Raw genomic sequence first — 22,150 nt, 5'->3', positions numbered from 1 at the left:
ACCCTGAGATCATTTTCTTGCAGGCACAGTAAATAGAAAGAAACACAATAGAATCCATGAAAAACCACACACACAGGGACGGACAAACAACCAATGTGAAAATATATAAAGAAACAGAATAAATAAATAATAAATAATGAGAACATGGGTTGTAGAGTCTTTAAAAGTGAGTTCTTAGGTTGTGAGATCAGTTCAGTTTTGGGGTGAGTACAGTTATCCACTCTGGTCCAGGAACCTGATGGTTGAGGGATAATAGCTGTTCCTGAACTCATCTGGTGGTGTGGGACTTCTCAGGTAGAAGGTACAACAGCTTCAGGACTTGCACCACCAGATTAAGGAACAGTTACTATCCCTCAACCATCAGGCTCTTGAACAAAAAGAGATAACTACACTCACTTGCCAATGTATTGAGATGTTCCAACAACCAAGGGTCCCACTTTGAGGACTCTTTATCTTGTTATTTCATGTTCTCGTTACTTATTACTATTTATTTATATTTGCAGTTACTCAATCTGTTGTCTGGATTTGCTGAGTATTGCGGAAGAAAAATGAATCTCAGGGTTGTATGTGGTGACATAGATGCACTCTGAAAATAAACTTTACTTTTGACTTGAGGTTCCTATACCTCCTTCCTGATGGCAGCAGCATTCTGATGGCTTCCTGAAGGCATGTAACCCTATTTTTCCATGAATATTTGCTATTATTCAGGTAATCGGAAACAGCTAGGAAATTACAAGGGTCAAGTTTTATCTGCTTTGCCTTCAGTATAATAGTCATAGTCATAGTCGTACTTTATTGATCCCGGGGGAAGTTGGTTATCGTTACAGTTGCACCATAAATAATTAAATAGTAATAAAACCATAAATAGTTAAATAGTGATATGTAAATTATGTCAGGAAATAAGTCCAGGACCAGCCTATTGGCTCAGGGTGTCTGACCCTCCAAGGGAGGAGTTGTGAAGTTTGATGGCCACAGGCAGGAATGACTTCCTATGACGCTCTGTGTTGCATCTTGGTGGGATGAGTCTCTGGCTGAATGTACTCCTGTGCCCAACCAGTACATTATGTAGTGGATGGGAGACATTGTCCAAGATGGCATGCAACTTGGACAGCATCCTCTTTTCAGACACCACCGTTAGAGAGTTCAGTTTCATCCCCACAACATCACTGGCCTTACAAAAGAGTTTGTTGATTCTGTTGGTGTCTGCTACCCTCAGCCTGCTGCCCCAGCACACAGCAGCAAACATGATCGCACTGGCCACCACAGACTCGTAGAACATCCTCAGCATCATCCGGCAGATGTTAAAGGACCTCAGTCTCCTCAGGAAATAGAGATGGCTCTGACCCTTCTTGTAGATAGCCTCAGTGTTCTTTGACCAGTCCAGTTTATTGTCAATTTGTATCCCCAGATATTTGTAATCCTCCACCGTGTCCACACTGTGATATATATCTGAGGTACGATCTGTTCTGTTCTCTCTTTAAGGTGCGCAGAGAGTCAAGTAATGACAATAACTTCCAGAATGTCCTTATTTTGTGGAATAACAGAACTAATTAATTAATAACCTGCTCCTTATAATGCTGCGTTTAAACTTGGCCCTCTCCTGCGATCAATAGATACGCCAGTCCGATTTTACACTATGCAGTAATCGCACTAACTACTGTGGTTTTTCGAACTGCTGTGTGCCCAAGTAAATGGTGCTAGATTCTTAAAAATGCCTCTTTCTTTAGTGTCAGGATATTTTGTATTTCAAAAAAATATTATTATTAATAAAATAAATTTTTTTCTCGTAGAATTCCTTTGCAAGTGTTGCCAGGCAGTTGACTGTAAGTGCAATTGTACTAATTCTCAAGGTAAGAAACCTCAGCTCTGAACTGTTTTTACCTGCATTTAGCCAGAGTTTATCAGAACTCTAATGATAGGAATCTAGTTCCTCTTGCAGTTAATTAAAATTTATTGTTAATTCTGAGTTCTTCCAAATGTGGCCCGATATGCAGTGGGAGCTTATCGTCAGTACCACCCCTGGCTATAACAACCTCATGCAACACTGCTGTATATATCATAAAAGTAGATGAGACAGAGACATGCTTGTGCTAGCATGGAAAGTCAGCTCTGTTGAGATGGGTGGATGAGATCTACAGTGAGATCCAGTGGCCAGGAAAGCATTTCTGCAATGCTCCAAGGAGAGCAAAGGGTATGAAAAGGCACAGAAGACGTCATCCACTGCAACCAAGGAAGACCCCAACTAGTGACCTTCATTCATACCACTGGACCCAGACTTCTGAGCTTGAGGGACCGGAACTGCCCCAGTACAATGGCTTTTTCTCCTTAAAATTCTCCCACAGGTTTCCTGTCATCATCGGACACAATGGACAATCACCATAGATGGAACAGTATTTATTTTTATTCATTTAGAGATACAGCAGGAAATAGGCCCTTCCAGCCCAACAACCCACCTATTTGCTCCTGGCCTGAACATGAGAATGGGGAAGAAATGTGATCTAAGTGACTTTGATTGACCATGCAATGATTGTTGGTGCCAAATGAAGTGGCTTGAGTATCTCACAGTACATGGTTTCCTGAAATGGCACCACAGGTAGACAGGGTGGTGAAGCAGAGTTTTATCATACTGACCTTCATTAGTCATGGCATTGATAATAGAAACTGGGATATTATGTTGCAAATACACAGTTTTGGTCACCTTGTATAGGAAAGGAATTTATTTAATTAGTGGTACAGCCCTTCGAGCTACAACTCCCGACGACACCCCCCCCCTCCCCACCCCCCACGATTTATCCCTGATCTTGTAACGGGGCAGTTTACAATGACCAATTAACCTACGAACTGGCACATTTTTGGACTGGGGGAGGAAACTGAATACCCAGAGAAAACTCATGTCTTCAACAAGGAAAATGTACAGACTACTTACAGAGGACTCCAGGACTGAACTTTGAACTCTGATGCCCCAAGCTGTAATAGTGTTGTGCTTATTGCTACACTACTGTGGCACCCTAAAATTCCATTAAACTGGAAAGAATAGAGGGAGATTTGTAAAGATGTGGCCAGGACTCGATTGGAGAGAGGTAGAGTAGAACACAAGGATGACTCCTGGAATGCAGGGGTTAATATTTGAGGAGCGTTTGTCAGCTCTTCGACTGTATTCATTAGAAGAATGAGAGGGGATCTCATAGAAACATTTCGAATGTTGAAAGGGTTGGACAGAGTAGATGTGAAAAGGCTGCTTCCCTTGGTGGATGAGTCCAGGACAAGAGGCCACAGTCTTAGAATTAGAGGGTACCCAGTTAAAACAGAGATAAGGACAAATTTTTTCAGCCAGAGGGTCATGGATTTGTAGAATTCATTGCCACATACAGCTGTGGAGGTCCGATCATTGAGAGTGTTTAAGGAGGAAATTGATAGGTATCTAATTAGTCAGGGTATCAAGGGATATGGGGAAAAAGCCCAAAATTGGAACTAGATGGAAGAATAGTTTAGCTCATGGGGGAGTTGCGGAACAGACTCGATGGGCCAAATGGCCTACTTCTGCTCCTTTGCCTTGTGATCTTGTGAACACGTAACATAGTAGAGGCCCTTCTGCCCATGATGTTGTGCTGTCTTTTTAACCTACTCCAAGAACAATCTAATCCTTCCCTCCTACATAACCCTCCATTTCTCTTATGGTGTATATTTGATGTTGAAATTAGAACAAGGATTGGGGTTGCTAAATGCACATTTGAGCAAGATACTAAAGAATAACATAGTTTTATGGGCATGAAACTCAGAGTGTTGTGGTGCTACGTTCATTCCACATGAACATATGGAAATGAATGATGGACAATGTCAAAGCAAAATGAGGGAAGACTTGAAGCTGCAGAAGTGTGGTTTTGGAGAAGAATGATGAAAATGTGGAAGGACAGAGTAACTAATGAGGAACTGTTACGAAAAGCTGGAATAAGAAGAGAGCTGATAACATCAATCAGGAAACAGCAGCTGGAATTTCTGGGACATGTACTGAGAAAAGTGAAGCTCGAACATCTTGCAGTGACAGGAAAAACTGATGGAAGAAAAAGTTGCCATCGACAGCACAGGACATTCATGAGTTACGTCAAGGGATGGACAGGTAAAAGTTTCGAAGAGCTTCTCAGATTAAAGACCTTGGAAGATCATGATCACTCACATGGCACGTAATGAATGAATTAAAAATGAGTAAATGTACAAAGGGGCTTAGATATGATAAGTGCACAGTCTTTTTCTCAGGGTTGGAGAATCAAGAAGTAGAAAGCATAGGTTTAAGGTAAGAGAAAAAGACTTAATTGGAGTCTGAGTGGAAATGCTTTATGCATAGAGTGGTCAGTATATGGAATGAGCTACCAGAGGAAGTGGTTGAGGCAGGCAGGTATATTAATGTTTGAAAGGTACTTAAGCAGGTACATAGATAAGGAAAGATTCAGAAGGATATGGACCGAAAGCAGTTAAGTGGGACTAGCTTGGGTGAGAATCTTGACTGGCAAGGACCATTTGGAGCAAAGGTCCTGTTTCTGTGCTGTATGAGGATGCCATGGTCCAGTCCGTGATGTCTGCATTCCGGTTCACGGTCTGCTCTATCGAACCTTATTCCAGGTTTTCCGGTTTTCCCTTGTTCTGTTGTGTGCCTTAATTGAGGCACATGATTCTCATCTTGGGCTGGCAACATTAACAGCTCCTGGGTTCAGTTTCAGTTGCTGGACTGTTCCCTTCGCCTTCTGCCTGAAGCCTTGCCTGCAACCTCTGCTTGAAGCTTTGTCTGCGTCCTCGCCTGTATCGCTGTCAAGTTCTACTGCCGGAGCAAGGCTGGAGCCTTGCTGTGTCTAGATAAGGAACTGTTTATTGTTGCTTGGAACTGTCTCTTTGTGTCATTGCCTTCGCTAGGTAGGTCCGGCCATTTGCCGCTACCTTGAGTTGGGAACTGTCTCTGTGTCCTTGCCTTCGCTAGGTAGGTCTGGCCGTTTGCCGCTACCTTGTGTTGGGAACCATCTCTCAGTGTTCTGTGTACGAGTCCTGGCCCTATGTCCTGCTCCCTAGGAGGGGTCCTGACTCTATGTAGAGCTCTGGCCCCTTGTCCTGTTCCCAAGGAGGGATCCCAGCTCTGTGTTCCTGTCTCCCTCGACCAAGGCTCTGCATCCAGGTGTCCCAAGACCAAGTCAAGGCTTCGTGTTCTCGCCCAGCCCAGTGCTGGGGTTCTCTCATCCTGTGCTGGAGTTCCCTTGTCCTGTCCAGGAGTCTCACATCCAGTCCTGTAGCCATGTCTTGTCCTCGCCTAGATCCGGGGTCCAAGCCGGAGTCAAGGCCCAGGTTCCAGGTTCCCTGTCCAGTCTCTGGCTCGGAGTCCTTGTCCAGGCTCCAAGTTCCTAGTTCCTTATCCTGGTCCTGCTTTCCTAGTCTAAATCATAGCCCAGGACCTGAATCCTAGCCTCACCTAGGGCCTGTGTCAATGTCCAGCATCCTTTCTTCATTACTCACCTTGCTATCTTGATAAACCTTGTCCAGTTCCAAGTACTTCAGTGTCTGTGTCTTGCATTTTGGTCCTCTCCCAATGCCCCCTTGGAACAGAGGAATGTACATGACCTTCAGTAGCAATGATATGTAGAGGGATCTTGAGATATGAGTTCATAGCTTGCTGAGAGCGGCAATGCAAGAGAATACATTGGTAAAGAAGTCATACTTTATCAGTCAGGGTGTTGAGTAGAAAGGTTAAGAAGTCATTATAACTTCTATAAACCTTTTGTTAGGTCACATTTGGTGTATTGTGTGTAGAACGACTTGAAATATGTGGACACTTTGGAAAGGGTGCAGAAGAGGTTTAGTAGAATATTGTTTGGATTATAGTGCATTAATTCAAAGGGTCATAGCCAGAATCACCTCTCTCCAGTACACCTCTTCCTTCCTTTTCTCCCATAGTCCACTCTCCTCTCCAATTAGATTCATTCTCCTTCAGCCCTATACTGCCTATCACCTCCAGCTTCTCCCTTCATCCCCACTCTCCCACCCACCTACTTCCCCCTCACCTGGCTTCGCCTATCGCATTCTAGCTTGTGCTCATTCACCTCCCCCCCCCCCCCCAACCTCCTTATTCTGGCCTTTTCCCCCTTCCTTTCCCATCCCAAAATCGCAACTCTTTTTTCCTTTCCATGGATGTTGCCTGATCCGCTGGGTTCCTCCAGCAATTTGTGTGTGCTACTCAAGTTTTTTTTCATCATTAAAATTTAAGGATGCCAAGTGCTGTAGAAATCTCTTGTCTTTCCAGGCTGAGCTTTCAGGGAAAAAAACACATTCATGGATACTTCTGATAACAAACGTTAAGGTAACATTTACTTTATTTCCTTTCAGAAATCATTGCCACAATTCCTGATCCCAACCAATGCAGTAAGTAATAAACGAACTTTGAATACTTACTATTTGCTTATATGAAGGGTATGTGGCAGAATGAATGGGTAGAGCCATATGAACTGTTCTGATGTGTTTCTGGTTTCTCCTCTTTTATTGCTATTTTGTGTGATTCGGACTGTGGCAAACTGGCTCTGTACCCTGCAGTCTACAATCGACACAGAGCTAAACTGAACATTCCTGGGCTGTTTCAATGATTCTGTGGTTTGATGTTTTATATTCTGCGTCTTTTGCTCATTTCTTTGTCGCTTGCACAATTTTGCATGTTGGGTGGTAGATGTTTTCTTTGACCGGGTTCCATAGCATTTCTTTGTTTCGTAGCTGTCTGTGGGAAGGCAAATCTCAGGGTTGTATACTGCATAAACAGTTTAACAATGTATGTCCAAGACCATCACTACATGCACTAACCAGAAGCCATCAATGACCGCGGAGGTGCGTGTGCTGCTGAGGACCTGTGACTCCACCTTCAGAGCAGGTGACAAGGCAGCCCTGACAACAGCGAGGGCCAAACTGTCCCGGTCCATCAGAGAGGCAAAGCATGCACACGCCCAGTGAATCCACAGCCACTTCCAGGACAGCGGCGACACACCGTGCATGTGGAAGGGCATTCAGGACATCATCAACTACAGGACAACATCACCTGCCTGTGCTGGTGATGCCTCCCTCCCAGATGCGTTGAACAACTTCTACATTCGTTTTGAGGCGGAAAATGACGTGGTGGCGAGGAAGACCACTCCTCCTCCCAATGACCGGGTGCTGTGTCTTACCATGGCGGATGTGAGGAAAACTCCATGCAGGGTCAACCCACGGAAGGCTGCTGGACCAGACAATATTCCTGGCAGAGTGCTCAGAGGATGTGCAGACCAGCTGGCAGATGTTCTCACTGACATCTTCAACATCTTCCTGAGCAGTGCCGTCATTCCAACATGCTTCAAGACCGCCACCATCGTCCTCGTGCTGAAGAAGTCTTCAGTGTCCTGCCTCAACGACTACTGGGACGTACTCACATCCATCATCATGAAGTGTTTCGAGAGGCTCGGCATGAGGCAGATCAAGACCCTGCTGCCCCCCTCATTGGACCCCCTGCAGTTCACGTATCGACCCAACTGCTCAACAGACGACAAAATTGCCATCACCCTCCACCTGGCCCTTATCCACCTGGACAAAAAAGATGCGTATGTTCGAATGCTGTTCATAGACTTCAGTTCAGCATGCAACACAGTCATTCCTCAGCACCTGATTGGAAAGCTGAAACTGCTGGGCCTGAACACCTTCCTCTGCAACTGGATCCTAGACTTCCTGACTAGGAGATCTCAGTCAGTCCAGATCGGGAGCAGCATCTCTAACACCATCACACTGAGCACGGGGGCCCCCCAGGGCTGTGTGCTCAGTCCACTGCTGTTCACTCTGCTGACCCACGACTGTGCAGCAACACACAGCTCAAATCACATCATCAAGTTCGCTGATGTCACAACTGTGGTGGGTCTCATCAGCAAGAACGACGAGTCAGCATACAGAGAGGAGGTGCAGCGGCTAACGGACTGGTTCAGAGCCAACAACCTGTCTCTGAATGTGAACAAAACAAAAGAGATGGTTGTTGACTTCAGGAGAGCATGGAGCGCCCACTCTCCACTGAACATTGATGGCTCTTCCATTGAGATCGTTAAGAGCAGCAAATTTCTTGGTGTTCACCTGGTGGAGAATTTCAGCTGGTTTCTCAACACCAGCTCCATAGCCAAGAAAGCCCAGCAGCATCTCTACTTTCTGCGAAGGCTGAGAAAAGTCCATCTCCCACCCCCCATCCTCACCACATTCTACAGAGGATGTATCGAGAGCATCCTGAGCAGCTGCATCACTGCCTGGTTCAGGAATTGCACCATCTCGGATCACAAGACCCTGCAGCGGATAGCGAGGTCAGCCGAGAAGATCATTGGGGTCTCTCTTCCCGCCATTACAGATGTTTACACTACACGCTGCACCCGTAAAGCCAACAGCATTATGAAGAACCCCATGCACCCCTCATACAAACTCTTCTCCCTCCTGCCATCTGGCAAAAGGTACCAAAGCATTCGGGCTCTCACGACCAGACTGTGCAATAGTTTCTTCCCCCAAGCCACCAGACTCCTCAATATTCAGAGTCTAGACTGACATCTACATTATTTATTATTATATTTTAATTTGTCCTCTACTGTGCCTATTGTCTTGTTTATTATTTATTGTACTGCCCTGCACTGTTTTGTGCACTTTATGTAGACCCGTGTAAGTCTGTAGTCTAGTGTAGTTTTGTGTTGTTTCATGTAGCAGCATGGTCCTGGAGGAACGTTGTTTTGTTTTTACTGTGTACTGTACCAGCAGTTTATGGTCGAAATGACAATAAAAAGCAACTTGACTTGATATGTACTTTGAATCTTGAACAGATATTATGGATATATTTTTGTGAATCTTCCACATTTTTATACTATTAACCCCAGTACAATTTGTGATAAATTTAGAGAAAGGTAATTAAATTGGAATCTAAGTTTGGTCAGCTTTGGCTCACTTATAAATGTTATATTTCAAAGCCAACAATGGATTTCAAACTTTTCTAGATGACAGTTTTCAACCACAGGACTTACTATTGATACTGTAATCAGCTCTCCAAGAAGAGGATAACTTCGCTTGCCCCATCACTGTTCCCACAATCTATGGACTCACTTACAAGGACTCTTTATTCATGTTCTCGATACTTATTGCTAATTTATTATTATTGTTTCTTTTGTATTGGCACAGTTTGTTGTCTTTTGCACACTGGCTGTCAACCTTGTTTGTTGAGGTCTTCAGTTGATTCTATTCTGGTTATTGGATTTACTAAGTATGCCCGCAAGAAAATGAATATCAGGATTATATATGGTGATATATATAATTTACTTTGAACTTTGAATCAATCTAATTGTAAGTGTAATCAAAACCTGAAAGACAGTCATGAGAAAATTATATTTCATGGATATTACTGTTACAGGTGGCTGACAGATTTGATTTAACTAGGGCAAATGCAAGACACACAGATTTCCAGTCTGTTGTGAACTCTCTGACTTGTCACTTGTTAGGCCTCACATTACTGACCCTTGCTTGATCCAACTTGGTGACCACTTTGCTTTATAACATTGCAAGACCCACCCAGGGCCGGTCACTTTCATCATCTTTGTGCGACTCCACTAAAGTGCATTGCACTTTTTTGTCATCACTCAAGTGACGCAATTGACCATACCACAAAGACACTCTAAATTCAGCATTAAATTGCAATTTCATTTCAAAAGGACTTCCAATGTGTGATACAAAAGGATTCTTTGAGGCTGAAATGAGGGATACTCTGTTAGTAGAGAGGGGGAATTTCCAGTTCTGAACACCAAAATCAGTTTTAGTAATACTGACGTATGACATGTAATTTTTTACCTTGTAGCAGTATATAAACAGTGCAAAGATATTGTGAGTACTTAACATCATCTTGTCAAGATAGAAAGTATGGCAACTTATCATCAGTGAAATCACTGTTACCTGGAATATAATTTCACAATATTAAATATAGGCTGCTGGATTAAACTGGTGACTATCCAAGTCAGTAGAGGTTAAGCATGGTTTTGGACTCCAATCCTGGTGCCTAAGTATATGTTGGCAATCAATGCTCGCTGTAAGGACTCTACAACTCATGTTCTCAGTATTCAGAGGTTCCACTTAATATCAGAGAATATTTTCGGTATACAACCTGAAATTCCTACTCTCTGCAGACATCCACAAAACAGAAGAAAACCCCAAAGAATGAATGACAGAAAAATGCTAGGACACAAAAATAAAAGATCCCTCCCCACCCGACGTATAAGCAGCAGCAGAGCGTCAACCCTCCTGTGTCCCCTTCCACCCACTTTTTCCAGCAGGAACCTTCAGTGCCCACCACCAAGCAAGCAAGCAATAGCAAAGCCCCCCATGATTTGCAGTCCAATGAACTACAGTCCATAACCTCAAACTTTGAAATGTCACAGGCTCTCTCTCTCTCTCTCATTAACAAAGGACAGAGAGGTGTCACCTTTTCCACAGCGAGAGGGATGCCGATAGAGCGCTATTTCGATGTTACAATCTGAAGTGACGGTCACTTCAGCTCATTGAGAGAAAGAAAGAGAGAGAGTGATTGCCCGAGTGCAGAGGCCTCCGACAGCTGCACCCGCTGTCTCAATATTCCGGTCTTCGTGATGTTCCAATTGGCGACAACAGCAAGGAATTGAGTCATCCACATCGGGCTGCACCCCGAACGTGCTTGTCTTCCAGGCCATTCCTGGAGATAACAAAAATGCTAGGAGAGACATCAAAGAGAAGAATTTAAGCTGTTTCGCAGATGAGCACAAAGAAGGCACCCTCGGGTGCCATCTTAGCTCCTCCCCTTTATTTATTTGTATATTATTTGCTTTTTTTGTATTTGCACAGTTTGTTTTCTTTTGCACAGTGATTGTCAGTCTCTGTGGGTAGTTTCTCATTGATTCCATTGTGTTCTTTTGTTATACTGTGAATGCCTGTAAGAAAATGAATCTCAAGGTAGTATATGGTGACGTATGTGTACTTTGATAATAAATTTACTTTGAACTTTGCTTCATCTATTGGTAGAAGTGGGTTTAGCTGTGGTGAACTATGGAAACATGGTTGTTTGAGTTTTTTTTTAATATTGGGCAGGGGCCCAGCCCTTTCAAACAGCAGTATCAAACTCAAAACCATCAATACAGAGTCACTGAAGGGTAAAGGAAAGGGAGGTATTGTAAGATCAACTAGACAGTCAGCTTAACTCTATTCAATAATCAACAAAACACCCACAAAATGCTGGAAGAACTCAGCAGGCCAGGCAGCATCTATGGAAAAGAGTACAATCCACATTTCAGGCTGAGACCCTTTATGAGTCCTGCTGTTTACTCTTTTCCATAGGTGCTGCCTGGCCTGCTGAGTTCCTCCAGCATTTTGTGTATGTTGCTTAGATTTCCAGCATCTGCAGATTTTCTCCTGTTTGTTTTCCCATTCAAGAATGACAGGAAAGCCATGATGTAGTATCCTAGCTCCTTGGTTTTATTGCAGACTAAATGACATAACAGAGTGAATAAGGAGTGAAACTGATCAATAACAAAATTCAGTGCAATTACCACGTTGTTCTATTCACACAAGTTAATATACACAGGTATATTTAGCTAAGTTTACTGCAGCTAAATACTATAAGATTCTGACAAGTGAATACTACCGGTAAATAATATGAGTAAACTATTAGCATCTAGGTTAGTGTCTAATAAACTCAAAAATAATATCCTATTTCAGCAAGATCTGACTGATACCTTTAATTTAACTTCTAAACAATATAACATCAACTTCCAAAAGCAATGTTTCTGCTGCGGAAACAACAGAATGGCTTTCGATAGAAACCTCTTTATAACCCCTAACATAAACCTCTGGCCTTCTGCCAGCCAATGTGCTTTCTTACTTACTACCCGTCTACACAGGAAATGACCTAATACAGACCAGAACTGCCCATTAAAATAAAAGCTGAATATGCTTAAACATACAGAAAAACAAATTAATTGCCCGAAGGACAGAATTGGAGAAGTGGGGTAAAACACTCTGTGCAGACTGCTGATGTTTTGAGAATTACTACCTGTATGTTTCTTGCATAACAGGAATCATCAGGCCTTTCTTAAGGGAAAGGGGTAGGAACTTGAGGGAATATTATTTACAGAGCCACAGAGACTGCGCTTAGGAATAGAATGGAATAGATTATTTTGCAGGAAACTAGCAGATTCAGAATCAGGTTTTGTTTGGTAGCATAGTGGTTAGCACGACGCTTTACAGCATCAATTCCAGCCACTGCCTGTAAGGAGCTTGTATGTTCTCCCCGTGACCACGTGGGTTTCCTCCAGGTGTTCCCGCTGTACAAAGACATACCAGTTGATATGTTAATTGATCATTGTAAATTGTCCTGTGATTACGATTGCTGGGTGGTGCAGCTCCAAGGGCCAGAAGGACCTATTCTGCACTGTATCCCAATAAGTAAATAAAAATAAAAATGTTGTGAAATTACAAACAGGAGAAAATCTGCAGATGCTGTAAATCCAGAGCAACACACACAAAATGCTGGAAGAACTCAGCAGGCCAGGCAGCATCTATAGAAAAAAGTACAGTGGACATTTTGGGTCGAAACCCTTCGGCAGGACTTTTGAGGCACAGTACAATGCAAGACAAAAATTAGTACAAGTTACAGTAAATAAATGAATAAATAACACAAATTAGGACTGGCAAAGTCATATTCATAGGTTCATAGACTAGTCAGAAATGTGATGGCAGAGGGGAAGAAGCTGTTCCTAAAGCATTAAGTGTATGTCTTTTGGTTCCTGTACCTCCTCCCTGATGGTAGTAATGAGAAGAGTGGAAGGATTTGATGTGATGGATGGCCTCCTTTTCTGTAATAGCCCTGTGTCTTTCACCTGCCTATTACTTCCCTCTGGGTTGCCTCCCTCTTCTCTTTCTCCTATTGTCCACTCCCCTCTCCTATCAGATTTTGTCTTCTCTAGACTTTTCCCACCCACCAGTTCACCTATTATCTCCCTCCCCTCCTTACCTTTCAGTCCTGAAGAAAGGTCTTGGCCTGAAATGTGGACTGTTTACGCTTTTCCACAGATGCTGTCTGACCTGCTGAGTTCTTCCAGCATTTTGTTTATGTTGCTCCAGATTTCCAGCATCTGCAGGTTTTCTCCTGTGTATGTTTCTAAGGTTGAGAAGTAGACAGAGCAAGTTAATGATTTGTCTTAGGGACAAACAGAGGCAACCAGAAGACCAGACGCACCCTAAGTTAAAGATAAATATAAACAGTAGAGTAGTTTTATTTGCCACATGTTCATTGAAACATCAGAGTATACAGTGAAATGCATCGTTTGCATGAAATCAAGTTATTGAGGATTGTGCTGTGGGCAGCTTGTAAGTGTCACCATGCTTTCAGCATCAACATAGTACACCCTAACTCACTAACCCTAACTGTGTATCTTTGGATTGTGGGAGTAATCTGGAGCAGCCAGAGGAAACCCATCTGGTCTCAGGGAGAATGTACAAATTCCTTACAGGCAGCAATGGGAATTGAACCCCGATTGGTGATTGTGGCCACTGTAAAGTGATACGCTAGGTTTGCTTGGTGCCAATTGGAAGTACACTGCTGGCCTTTGGAGACTGATCAGTAGCCATACAGATTCAGATCTTCTGTGCCAATGTGGTTCTGGAGACTGAGTGGTGTGAGCTGGCACCAGATTAAAAATCCATTGTTGACACAAGATTGAAAAAAATTGACACTAAATTAACACCAGATTAAAAATTAATACCAAATAAAAATAATAAAAAAAATTGACTCCAAATTGAAAATCCAGTGGATGTTGGGTTCCTGAGAGAGTGAACATATGTTATGAAGTTAGAAATTTATTTATTTATTTAGCAATGCAGTGCATTTCTGGCAACATAGCATGCTCACAACTCACTAACTCTAACCGTATGTCTTTGGATTGTGGGAGAAAACCAAAGTAGGCCCTTTCAGCCCTTCAAGCTACACTGCCCAGCAACCCCTGACAACCCCAGTTTAACCCAAACCTAATCACGGGACAGTTTAGAGTGACCAGTTAACCTACCTGGAATGTCTTTGGACTATGGGAGCAAACTGGAGTACCTGGGAAAAACCAAATCATTCCATGAGGAGGACGTACAGAGACACCTGCCGGTGATAATAAGCCTGATTCTGATTCTTACTCCTTCCAGAGGACACTGGAGTTGAACTCTGGACACCCCAAGCTTTAGTAGCGTCATGCCAACTGCCACACTACCATGGTGCAAATATACAGTCATATCCTCTGACTATCCAAAGGCAGTAGCCCACACTCGAGCATTCAGTGCAAGGCAGAGCAATTGCATGCTGCCCTATACCAGAGCACAACTGCCTACAGTTAGAGTCACAGAATCATGGAGCACTAAGGTACAAAACAGGCCCATTCAACCCACCTGGTCTATGCCAAATTCTTATTCTGCCTTGTCCCATTGACTGGCACCCAGACCGTAGCCTTCATACCCCTCTCTTTCAGCTTCTTATTCAAATTTCTCCTAAATGCTGCAATCGAATTCACATCCACTACTTCCGCTTTGAACTCATTCCACACTCTTCCCAGCCTCTGAGAGAAGAAGTTCTGCCTCAGATTCCCCTTAAAGATTTCACCTTTCACCCTTAACCTATGATTTCTTACAATTCACCTTCTACTGAAACAGGTCTACGGCAGACACCATCTTCCCTGACCTTACAATGGAGTATCTGGACAGTAAAGATACCTACCTTAGACTATTGTTTATTGAGTACAGCTTTGTCTTCAGTACTGTTACTCCAAGTAAATTTAATAGCAAACTCCAAAACCTGGGAGTCAACACCTCTCTCTGCAAATCAGTCCTCAACTTCCTGACCAGCAGACCGCAATGAAAGTTCAAACTAAATTTATTATCAAAGTACATATATGTTACCATATACTACAATGAGATTCATGTTCTTGTGGGCATCCTTGACATTTGTTGCTTATTTATTAAATATTACTTCTTTTTCTTTTTGTATTTGCAGTTTGTTACCTTTTGCACATGGTTGTTTGTCCATCTCTGTCTTGTGCGGTTTATCATTGACTCTGTTGAGTTTCTTTCTATTTAGATTATGAAGGCACACAATCCTCTTTTATTGGCATTTAGTAATGCATGCATTAAGAAATTATACAATATTTCCTCCCGTGTGATATCACAAAACACAGGACAGACCAAGACTGAAAAAAACTAACAAAACTACATAATTATAACATATAGTTACAACAGTGCAACAATACCATAACTTGATGAAGAAGTCCATGAGCACAGTAAAAGTTCAAAGTCTCTCAAATGTCCCACATCTCACACAGACAGAAGGAAGAAAAACTCTCCCTGCCATACCCGACCACGGTCCGACTCTGAGTCATCTGAAAACTTCGAGCTCTGATCAGCTGTCCGACACCGAGTACTGAGCGCCATCTCTATCCGAACGATTCGACCTCCATCTCGGTCGCCAACAGCAGGCAAAGCCGGGGGTTTTGAGGCCTTCCCTCCGAAAGATTCTTGACCACGCAGTAACAACAGCAGCGAACGAGCGTTTCAGAAATTTCTTCAGATGTTCCTCTGTGCTTTCACGTCCATCTCCATCAAATCAGAATTGTCCACAGCCCCTATTTAACGGATACGACATTACTTTTCAACGGAGGCCTGTGCACACTTCTCTCCTCCCGCCGTGTTACTTTGTGTTATGCACAACATTGATAGTTTTAAAGAAAAAATACAATAGAATCAATGAAAAACCACACACACACACACACACACACACACACACACACACACACACACACACACACACACACACACACACACAGACTGACAAACGACCGAGTGCAAAAGAAGACAAACTGCAAATTCAAAAATATGCAAATAATAATCATAATAAAAAAAAATACTGTAAATAAATAAATAATTTTCAGAACATGAGTTGTAGAGTCTTTGAAAGTGAGTCCATAGGTTGTGGAATCAGTTCAGAGTTAACGTGGGTGAAGTTATCCACGCTGGTTCAAGAGCCTGATAAATGAAGGGTAATGGCTGTTCCTGAACCTGGTGGTGTGGTACCTGAGGCTCCTGTACCTCCCACTCAATGGCAGCAGCGAGAAGAGAACATGGCCTGGAGGGTGGGAGTTCTTGATGATGGAAACTGCTTTCTTAGGGCAATGATCCTTGTAGATGTGCTTAATGGTGGGAAGTGTTTGTCCTGTGATGGATTGGGCTGTATCTATTACTTTTTGTGGGCTTTTCCATTCTTGGGTACTGGTATTTCCATATCAGGCTGTGATATACCCAATCATGGTACCCTCCAATATGCATCTATGTAAGTTTCTCAAAGTATTAGACAGCATGCTGAATTAGACAGGCTGATATTTCCATACCAGGCTGTGATATAACCAGTCAGATTTGGACTAAGTTCTGAAAACATCATTCTCTGAAAAGCCACAGTGGGTAATTTTCCTGTGATCAGTTTTCTGTCGACATGGTTACTAACAGAAACAACAGAATCTTTGAGGGGCACTGTATTACAACATGGAAAGTATATATTCCTTCTTCACCTCCTGCCACACAAATGTACTAGAGTCACCAAATCTGAATACTAAGTGGTATTATCTTCAATCCTTCTACCAGAAGGTAGTTCTCTTGGAGGGACAGTGTTGCTTAGAAAGAGAAATTTATACAGTTATCTAAGTATAAGAAGGGTATAAATTAGGGAAACCAGCCTTTTGTAATTAATGCCACAATAACATAAATTTTGTCTACCAGCAGTTGCAGAGTGTACTGTTAAGGTTGATCTACGGAGCATTTTTAAACCATACAGAGAGCTGGAAGATCTATTTCAAGACTTTTTCGATAACAATGGCTCTTTATATCATAAATTTAAAAAAATTATTAATGGCCAGGAGTGTGAGATTTTGAAGATTACAGAAGGATGTATCGAATTTCATTTGCAACTACGATCGTACATGGCACTTCTGAACCTTACTGTGTTGCATCATGGAACAGTATCTGAAGGGATAAAACAGCTTGCTCCTTTACACCAGAAAATAGAAGATGTATTGATGGAAGCACTTCCACACGAACATATGATACCTGAAATGTTTTCTTTCCAAAACATTTTTAAAGGTGGCTCCTACAGAAGTGCACTGGAATTCTTTTGTGGAGGTAGGTCTTTGGCATGGTTTGAATCACAGTCGTAAACAGATCAAGGAATGAGGAAAGATAAGTGAGTCTTGAAATGAACACCAGTAGCCCTTTTGATCTCAGCCTTCTTTAACATAAGTTTGATTATCTACTACTTATAGTGCTTCCTCCTTTTAACTTGTATTTGTATGACCTTTTACAAAAGGAAACATTCTGACTGAAATTGTTCTGGAGTTACAAAACGTAACTATTCTGATTGAAACCTACCGAATATTGAAAGGCCTAGATAGAGTGATCGGTGAGAGGATGTTTCCAATAGTTGGGGGAGTCTAGGACCAGAGGGCGCAGCGTCTGAATAGAAGGACGTCCCTTTAGAACAGGAATGTGGTGGAATTTCTTGAGCTAGAGTGTGGTGAATTTGTGGAAGTTATTGTCGCAGATGGCTGTGGAGGCCAAGTCACTGGGTATATTTAAAGTGGAGGTTGATAGGTTCTTGATTAGTAAGGGTGCCAAAGGTTACGGGGAGAAGGCAGAAGAATGGAGTCGAGAAGGAGAGTAAAAGCCATGAATGAATGGCAGAGTAAACTTCATGAGTTGAATGGCCTAATTCTGCACCTTTAGTACTTTGTATATATAGCTAGGGTGCCGAGGAATTTTGTACAGTACTGTATTTGTCAATGTGGAGTGGAGAGCAAGTTTGTAAATCCAATGGGAGCAAAAAATTTTGGGAATGGCAATGGTGGGTGCTACGGGAGGGGTATGGGGTAGGTGTCAGTGAAGGAGTGCCAGGGGTAAGGGGTGGCGCGGGTGTAGACACACCCAGTCCTAAAATTTGATTCCAAACAATTGGTTTATTTATTATTACAGAATGTGCCTCTGATGCTTCCTGCTCCCTCTGTTCTCCCATTCCCTTTTCCCAAACATGATTCCCCTCTACCCACCCCATTTCCACTCTCAGTCAACAACAGAGACCCATATCAGAATCAGGTTTATCGTCATTCACATATGTCATTAATTTTTTTGTGTGGCAACAGTACAGTGCAATGTGAAGTCAATTTCTTGGTCTCACTTCCACTGATGCAAAGTTGTTGTGGAACCAGTCTGAGAACCAATCTTTCTTACTCCTGTATGCCTCCTTCTTACCACCTGAGATTATGCTGCCAACAGTTGTGTCTTTGGTGAATTTATAGGTAGTATTTGAGCTGTGTCTAGTCACAATGTCATGGGTGTAGAGAGGGAGTAAAGCAGTGGGCTAAGCACGCATCTTAGAAGTGTGCCAGTGTTGATGGGCAGTGAGGAGGTGATGTTATTTCTGATCTTCACTGACTGTGGTCTCCCAATCAAGAAGTCAAGGATCCAGTTGCAGAGGGTACAGAAGCCCAGCTTTTGGAGCTTGTTGATTAGTACTGAGGGTACGAAGGTGCTGAACTGTAATAAATTAAAAAGCAACCTGACATGGGTATTGCTTTTGTCCAGGGGTCGAAGGCCTTGTGAAGAGCCAGTGAGATTGCATGCACAGTAGACCTATTGTGGCAATAAGCAAATTGCAGTGTGTCCAGGTCTCCGTATACCCTAGACTGTTGTGTGTGAAAATCCCAGGAGATCAGCAGTTTCTGAGATACTCAGACCACACCTGCAGTCAAGAATCATTCCATGGTCAAAGTCACTTAGATCATATTTCTTCCCTGTTCTGATGTTTGGTGAATCATAGAGATTTGCTGAAGTAATTCCGTTTCACTTTGATATTCACCAATGGCCCTCCCACCAGCTCCATTTATACTACGTAACTGAGAGATCATAGTGTTTATTAATACTATAAAAACCTGTACAAAGAATCAGCTCTTAGTGGTTAGTGTAACGCCAGCAATTGGGATTTAGGGTTCAGTTCCCACTGCTGCCCATAAGGAGTTTATACATTCTCCCCATGACCGCGTGGGTTCCCTTCATCTGATTTCCTCCCACATTTTGATAATGTACAGTACTGTGCAATAGTCTTAGGCACATAAATATCGCTAGGGTGCCTAACATAGCAGTACAGTGCAATACATAAAATTACTTTCGCTCAGTACTGTTATTTATCCACATGATGGCAGAGAGTGAATTTGTAAATCTGGCAGTAGCAAAGAATGATAGAAATAGAAACATAGAAAATAGGTGCAGGAGGAGGCCATTCGGACCTTCGAGCCTGCACCGCCATTCAGTACGATCATGGCTGATCATCCAACTCAGAACCCTGTACTTGAACCCTGAATGGCAAGAGTGGAGTGTGTGGGAGGGGTGTGGGACAAGTGCCAGAAAAGGAGGGCCGGGGTGGGGTGGGGGACTGTTGGTGGCACAGATGCAAACACACTGAGCCCTGAGACGCCAGACAAGGTCACTTGATTCCAAACATTACATTCATCATTACAGAATGTCTCTCTGGTACTTCTTGCTCCCTCCCCTCTCCCTTCCCCTTTATCCCAACCATGATTCCCCTCTCCCTGCCCCCTTCCCTCTCTCTGTCCACAATATAGACCCATATGAGAATCAGGTTTATCAAAATTAGTTTTTTTTACGGCAGTGGTACAGTGCAATACATTATACACACACACACACACACACACACACACACACACACACACATATATATATACACACACACACACACATGCATGCATATAAATATATGTATATATTTGCGTATATGCCTCAAACTTTTGCCCAGTACTGTTCCTGTTAGGGGTTTGGTTAGTGAGTTGTGGGCGTGCTGTGTTGGTGCCAGAAACGTCAGCAACTGCAGGCTGCCCAGCAAAATCCTCGGACTATACTGGCCTTTGAATCAAACCATTGTGTTTCAATATTTTGATGTACTTGTGACAAATAAAGCTAATCCTTCAACTTTAAATCTGTTATTTTGTGTTTCCTCTTTTTTTTCAGGTTTTTCCATTGATGATATGCTCCCAATCAGGAAAAAACAAAAACCATACCAGCGTATTGATTATTTGTGTATTGATATAAATAGTGCACCACGATCAACCCTAAGTGATCTTAAGAGAGAATTCATAAAGAAACGTGACAGAGTGCTACGTAATTGCAGAAGGAAGTTGAAAAAAGATCCTAAGCACCAGAATGACTTAAAGTTTCTCCTTAAGATTATTGATGGCCTTTTAAATAAATCTTGTAAAAATCAAGGAAAGAGCTGCAAGAAATCTAGAGAATCAGGTAAGAGAAACATTACAGTACTAATTGGTTGAGATCAGTGAATGTGTGTAACATTATGTTTATTTTGAGATTCTTTTAATGACAAAATTGCAATGTTCTCATGCTCAGGTATTTGATATTGGAGGCACTACAGTCTCTGGGGTATGCAAGTGTATCTTGGTAATGTGATCCCTATTGGGGTTAAGATAATGATTGGTGGTGGTAGCATTTCTGAAAGATTTGGTTCATTGATCCTGCTGTAACATTGTAGAGGATAAAAGGAGGTGAGGGGTTAAGGATGAAAGGTAAAATATTTAAGAGGAACACGAGGGGAAACTTATTCACTCAGAGGGTTGTGAGAGTGTGGAACAAGCTGCTAGCACAAGTGCATACGAGCTTGATTTCAACATTTAAGAGAAGTTTAGATAGGTACATGGATGGTAGGGCTATGGTCCTGGTGCAGGTTTATGGGAGTAGGTAGTTTAAATGGTTTGGCATGGACTGGAAGGGCTGAAGGGCCTGTTTCTGTACTGTACATTTCTATGACTTTTATTACTCTATTGCCATTATATGGACTTTTTGAAGACCAATCTATTTGAGCCAATTTGGTAGTAACAGCTGGAGTTGAGTATGATGTTCTCCTAAGGGGTTGTGGGTCCTCAGGTGGCTGTAGAGGCCAATCTGGGATCCACACGTTCTGGTGCAGTATGAGCACAAGGAAGTGGTGACTGTGGTTAGTAGTTGGGCCTTTTGGATGTTCATCTTCACCTTTCGCAGCTGCTGCTTGTTCTCTGTGGGGCAATGGAAGTCGTTCTCGCAGCTCAGCTCCAGCTTGAACAGATCTCCTCCAGGCGTGTCTTGAGTGCAATATCTTCCCAGTTTTTAGATGTAATGTTGTATTTCTTCAGGCTGATTTCGATGTTATCTTTGAAGCATTTCCTTGTTCACCAGGGCCTTGCTGATTTTCCTTTATTGCGAATAAAGGATCTGTTTGGGGAGACGTGAGTTAGACCTCTGGATGACCTTACCTATCCATCAGAGTTGGCGTTGCTCTGTCATTGTGGAGATCCTGTTCATGTTGGCCTCCTCCTGTATTCTGGTGTCGATGTCTGTTCTTCCAGCTGATCCTCAGACTCTTTCATAAGGACCTTTGGTGGTATTGCTGTAGGTAGTCTTTGATTCAGCTCCATACCCCTTGATTGGCGTATCTTGGGGCGATTCCAGATCCAGGGACTGGAGGCCCAGAGGTGGCTGGTCCTGGGGTTGGAGACCTGTCTGTGTGTGTGAAGTGGGGGGGGGGGGGGGCGGGTGCAGAGTCGGGATTCTGGGTGGGTGGGACAGGGTCTTCTTTTATTGTTGTTTCTGCTTGTGTCTTTCTGCTGAACATTGTGGATATTGCTATGTTGGTGCCGAATTGTGTAGCGACACTTAGAACCATAGAAACTACAGCACAGAAACAGGCCTTTTGGCCCTTCTTGGCTGTGCTGAACCATTTTCTGCCTAGTCCCACTGACCTGCAGACGGACCATATCCCTCCATACACCTCCCATCCATGTATCTGTCCAATTTATTCTTAAATGTTAAAAAAGAACCCGCATTTACCACCTCATCTGGCAGCTCATTCCATACTCCCACCACTCTCTGTGTGAAGAAGCCCCCCCTAATGTTCCCTTTAAACTTTTCCCCCCTCACCCTTAACCCATGTCCTCTGGTTTTTTTCTCCCCTTGCCTCAGTGAAAAAAGCCTGCTTGCATTCACTCTA

At 42.9% G+C, this 22,150-nt stretch overlaps 1 protein-coding gene across 6 annotated transcripts in view; it reads left to right on the top strand.

The window, feature by feature from the left end:
• Positions 1-22,150, top strand: part of LOC140210965 (uncharacterized) — a 99,517-nt gene that overhangs the window by 24,267 nt on the left and 53,100 nt on the right. For 4 of the 6 annotated variants that reach the window (XM_072280267.1, XM_072280265.1, XM_072280268.1 and 1 more), the window contains 4 exons: positions 1,791-1,850; positions 6,364-6,399; positions 16,831-17,229; positions 20,125-20,409. In XM_072280267.1, the coding sequence (XP_072136368.1) occupies positions 1,791-1,850; positions 6,364-6,399; positions 16,831-17,229; positions 20,125-20,409 (780 nt within the window). The remainder of the gene's footprint in view (positions 1-1,790; positions 1,851-6,363; positions 6,400-16,830; positions 17,230-20,124; positions 20,410-22,150) is intronic. The other 2 variants (XM_072280266.1, XM_072280269.1) reach the window with 2 other exon arrangements.

Source organism: Mobula birostris, chromosome 16 (genome assembly GCF_030028105.1).
Source record: "Mobula birostris isolate sMobBir1 chromosome 16, sMobBir1.hap1, whole genome shotgun sequence".
In the NCBI taxonomy this organism is placed as follows: domain Eukaryota; kingdom Metazoa; phylum Chordata; class Chondrichthyes; order Myliobatiformes; family Myliobatidae; genus Mobula; species Mobula birostris.
The sequence above is the reverse complement of the archived record's forward strand: the minus strand, read 5'-3'. Positions and strand labels throughout refer to the sequence as shown.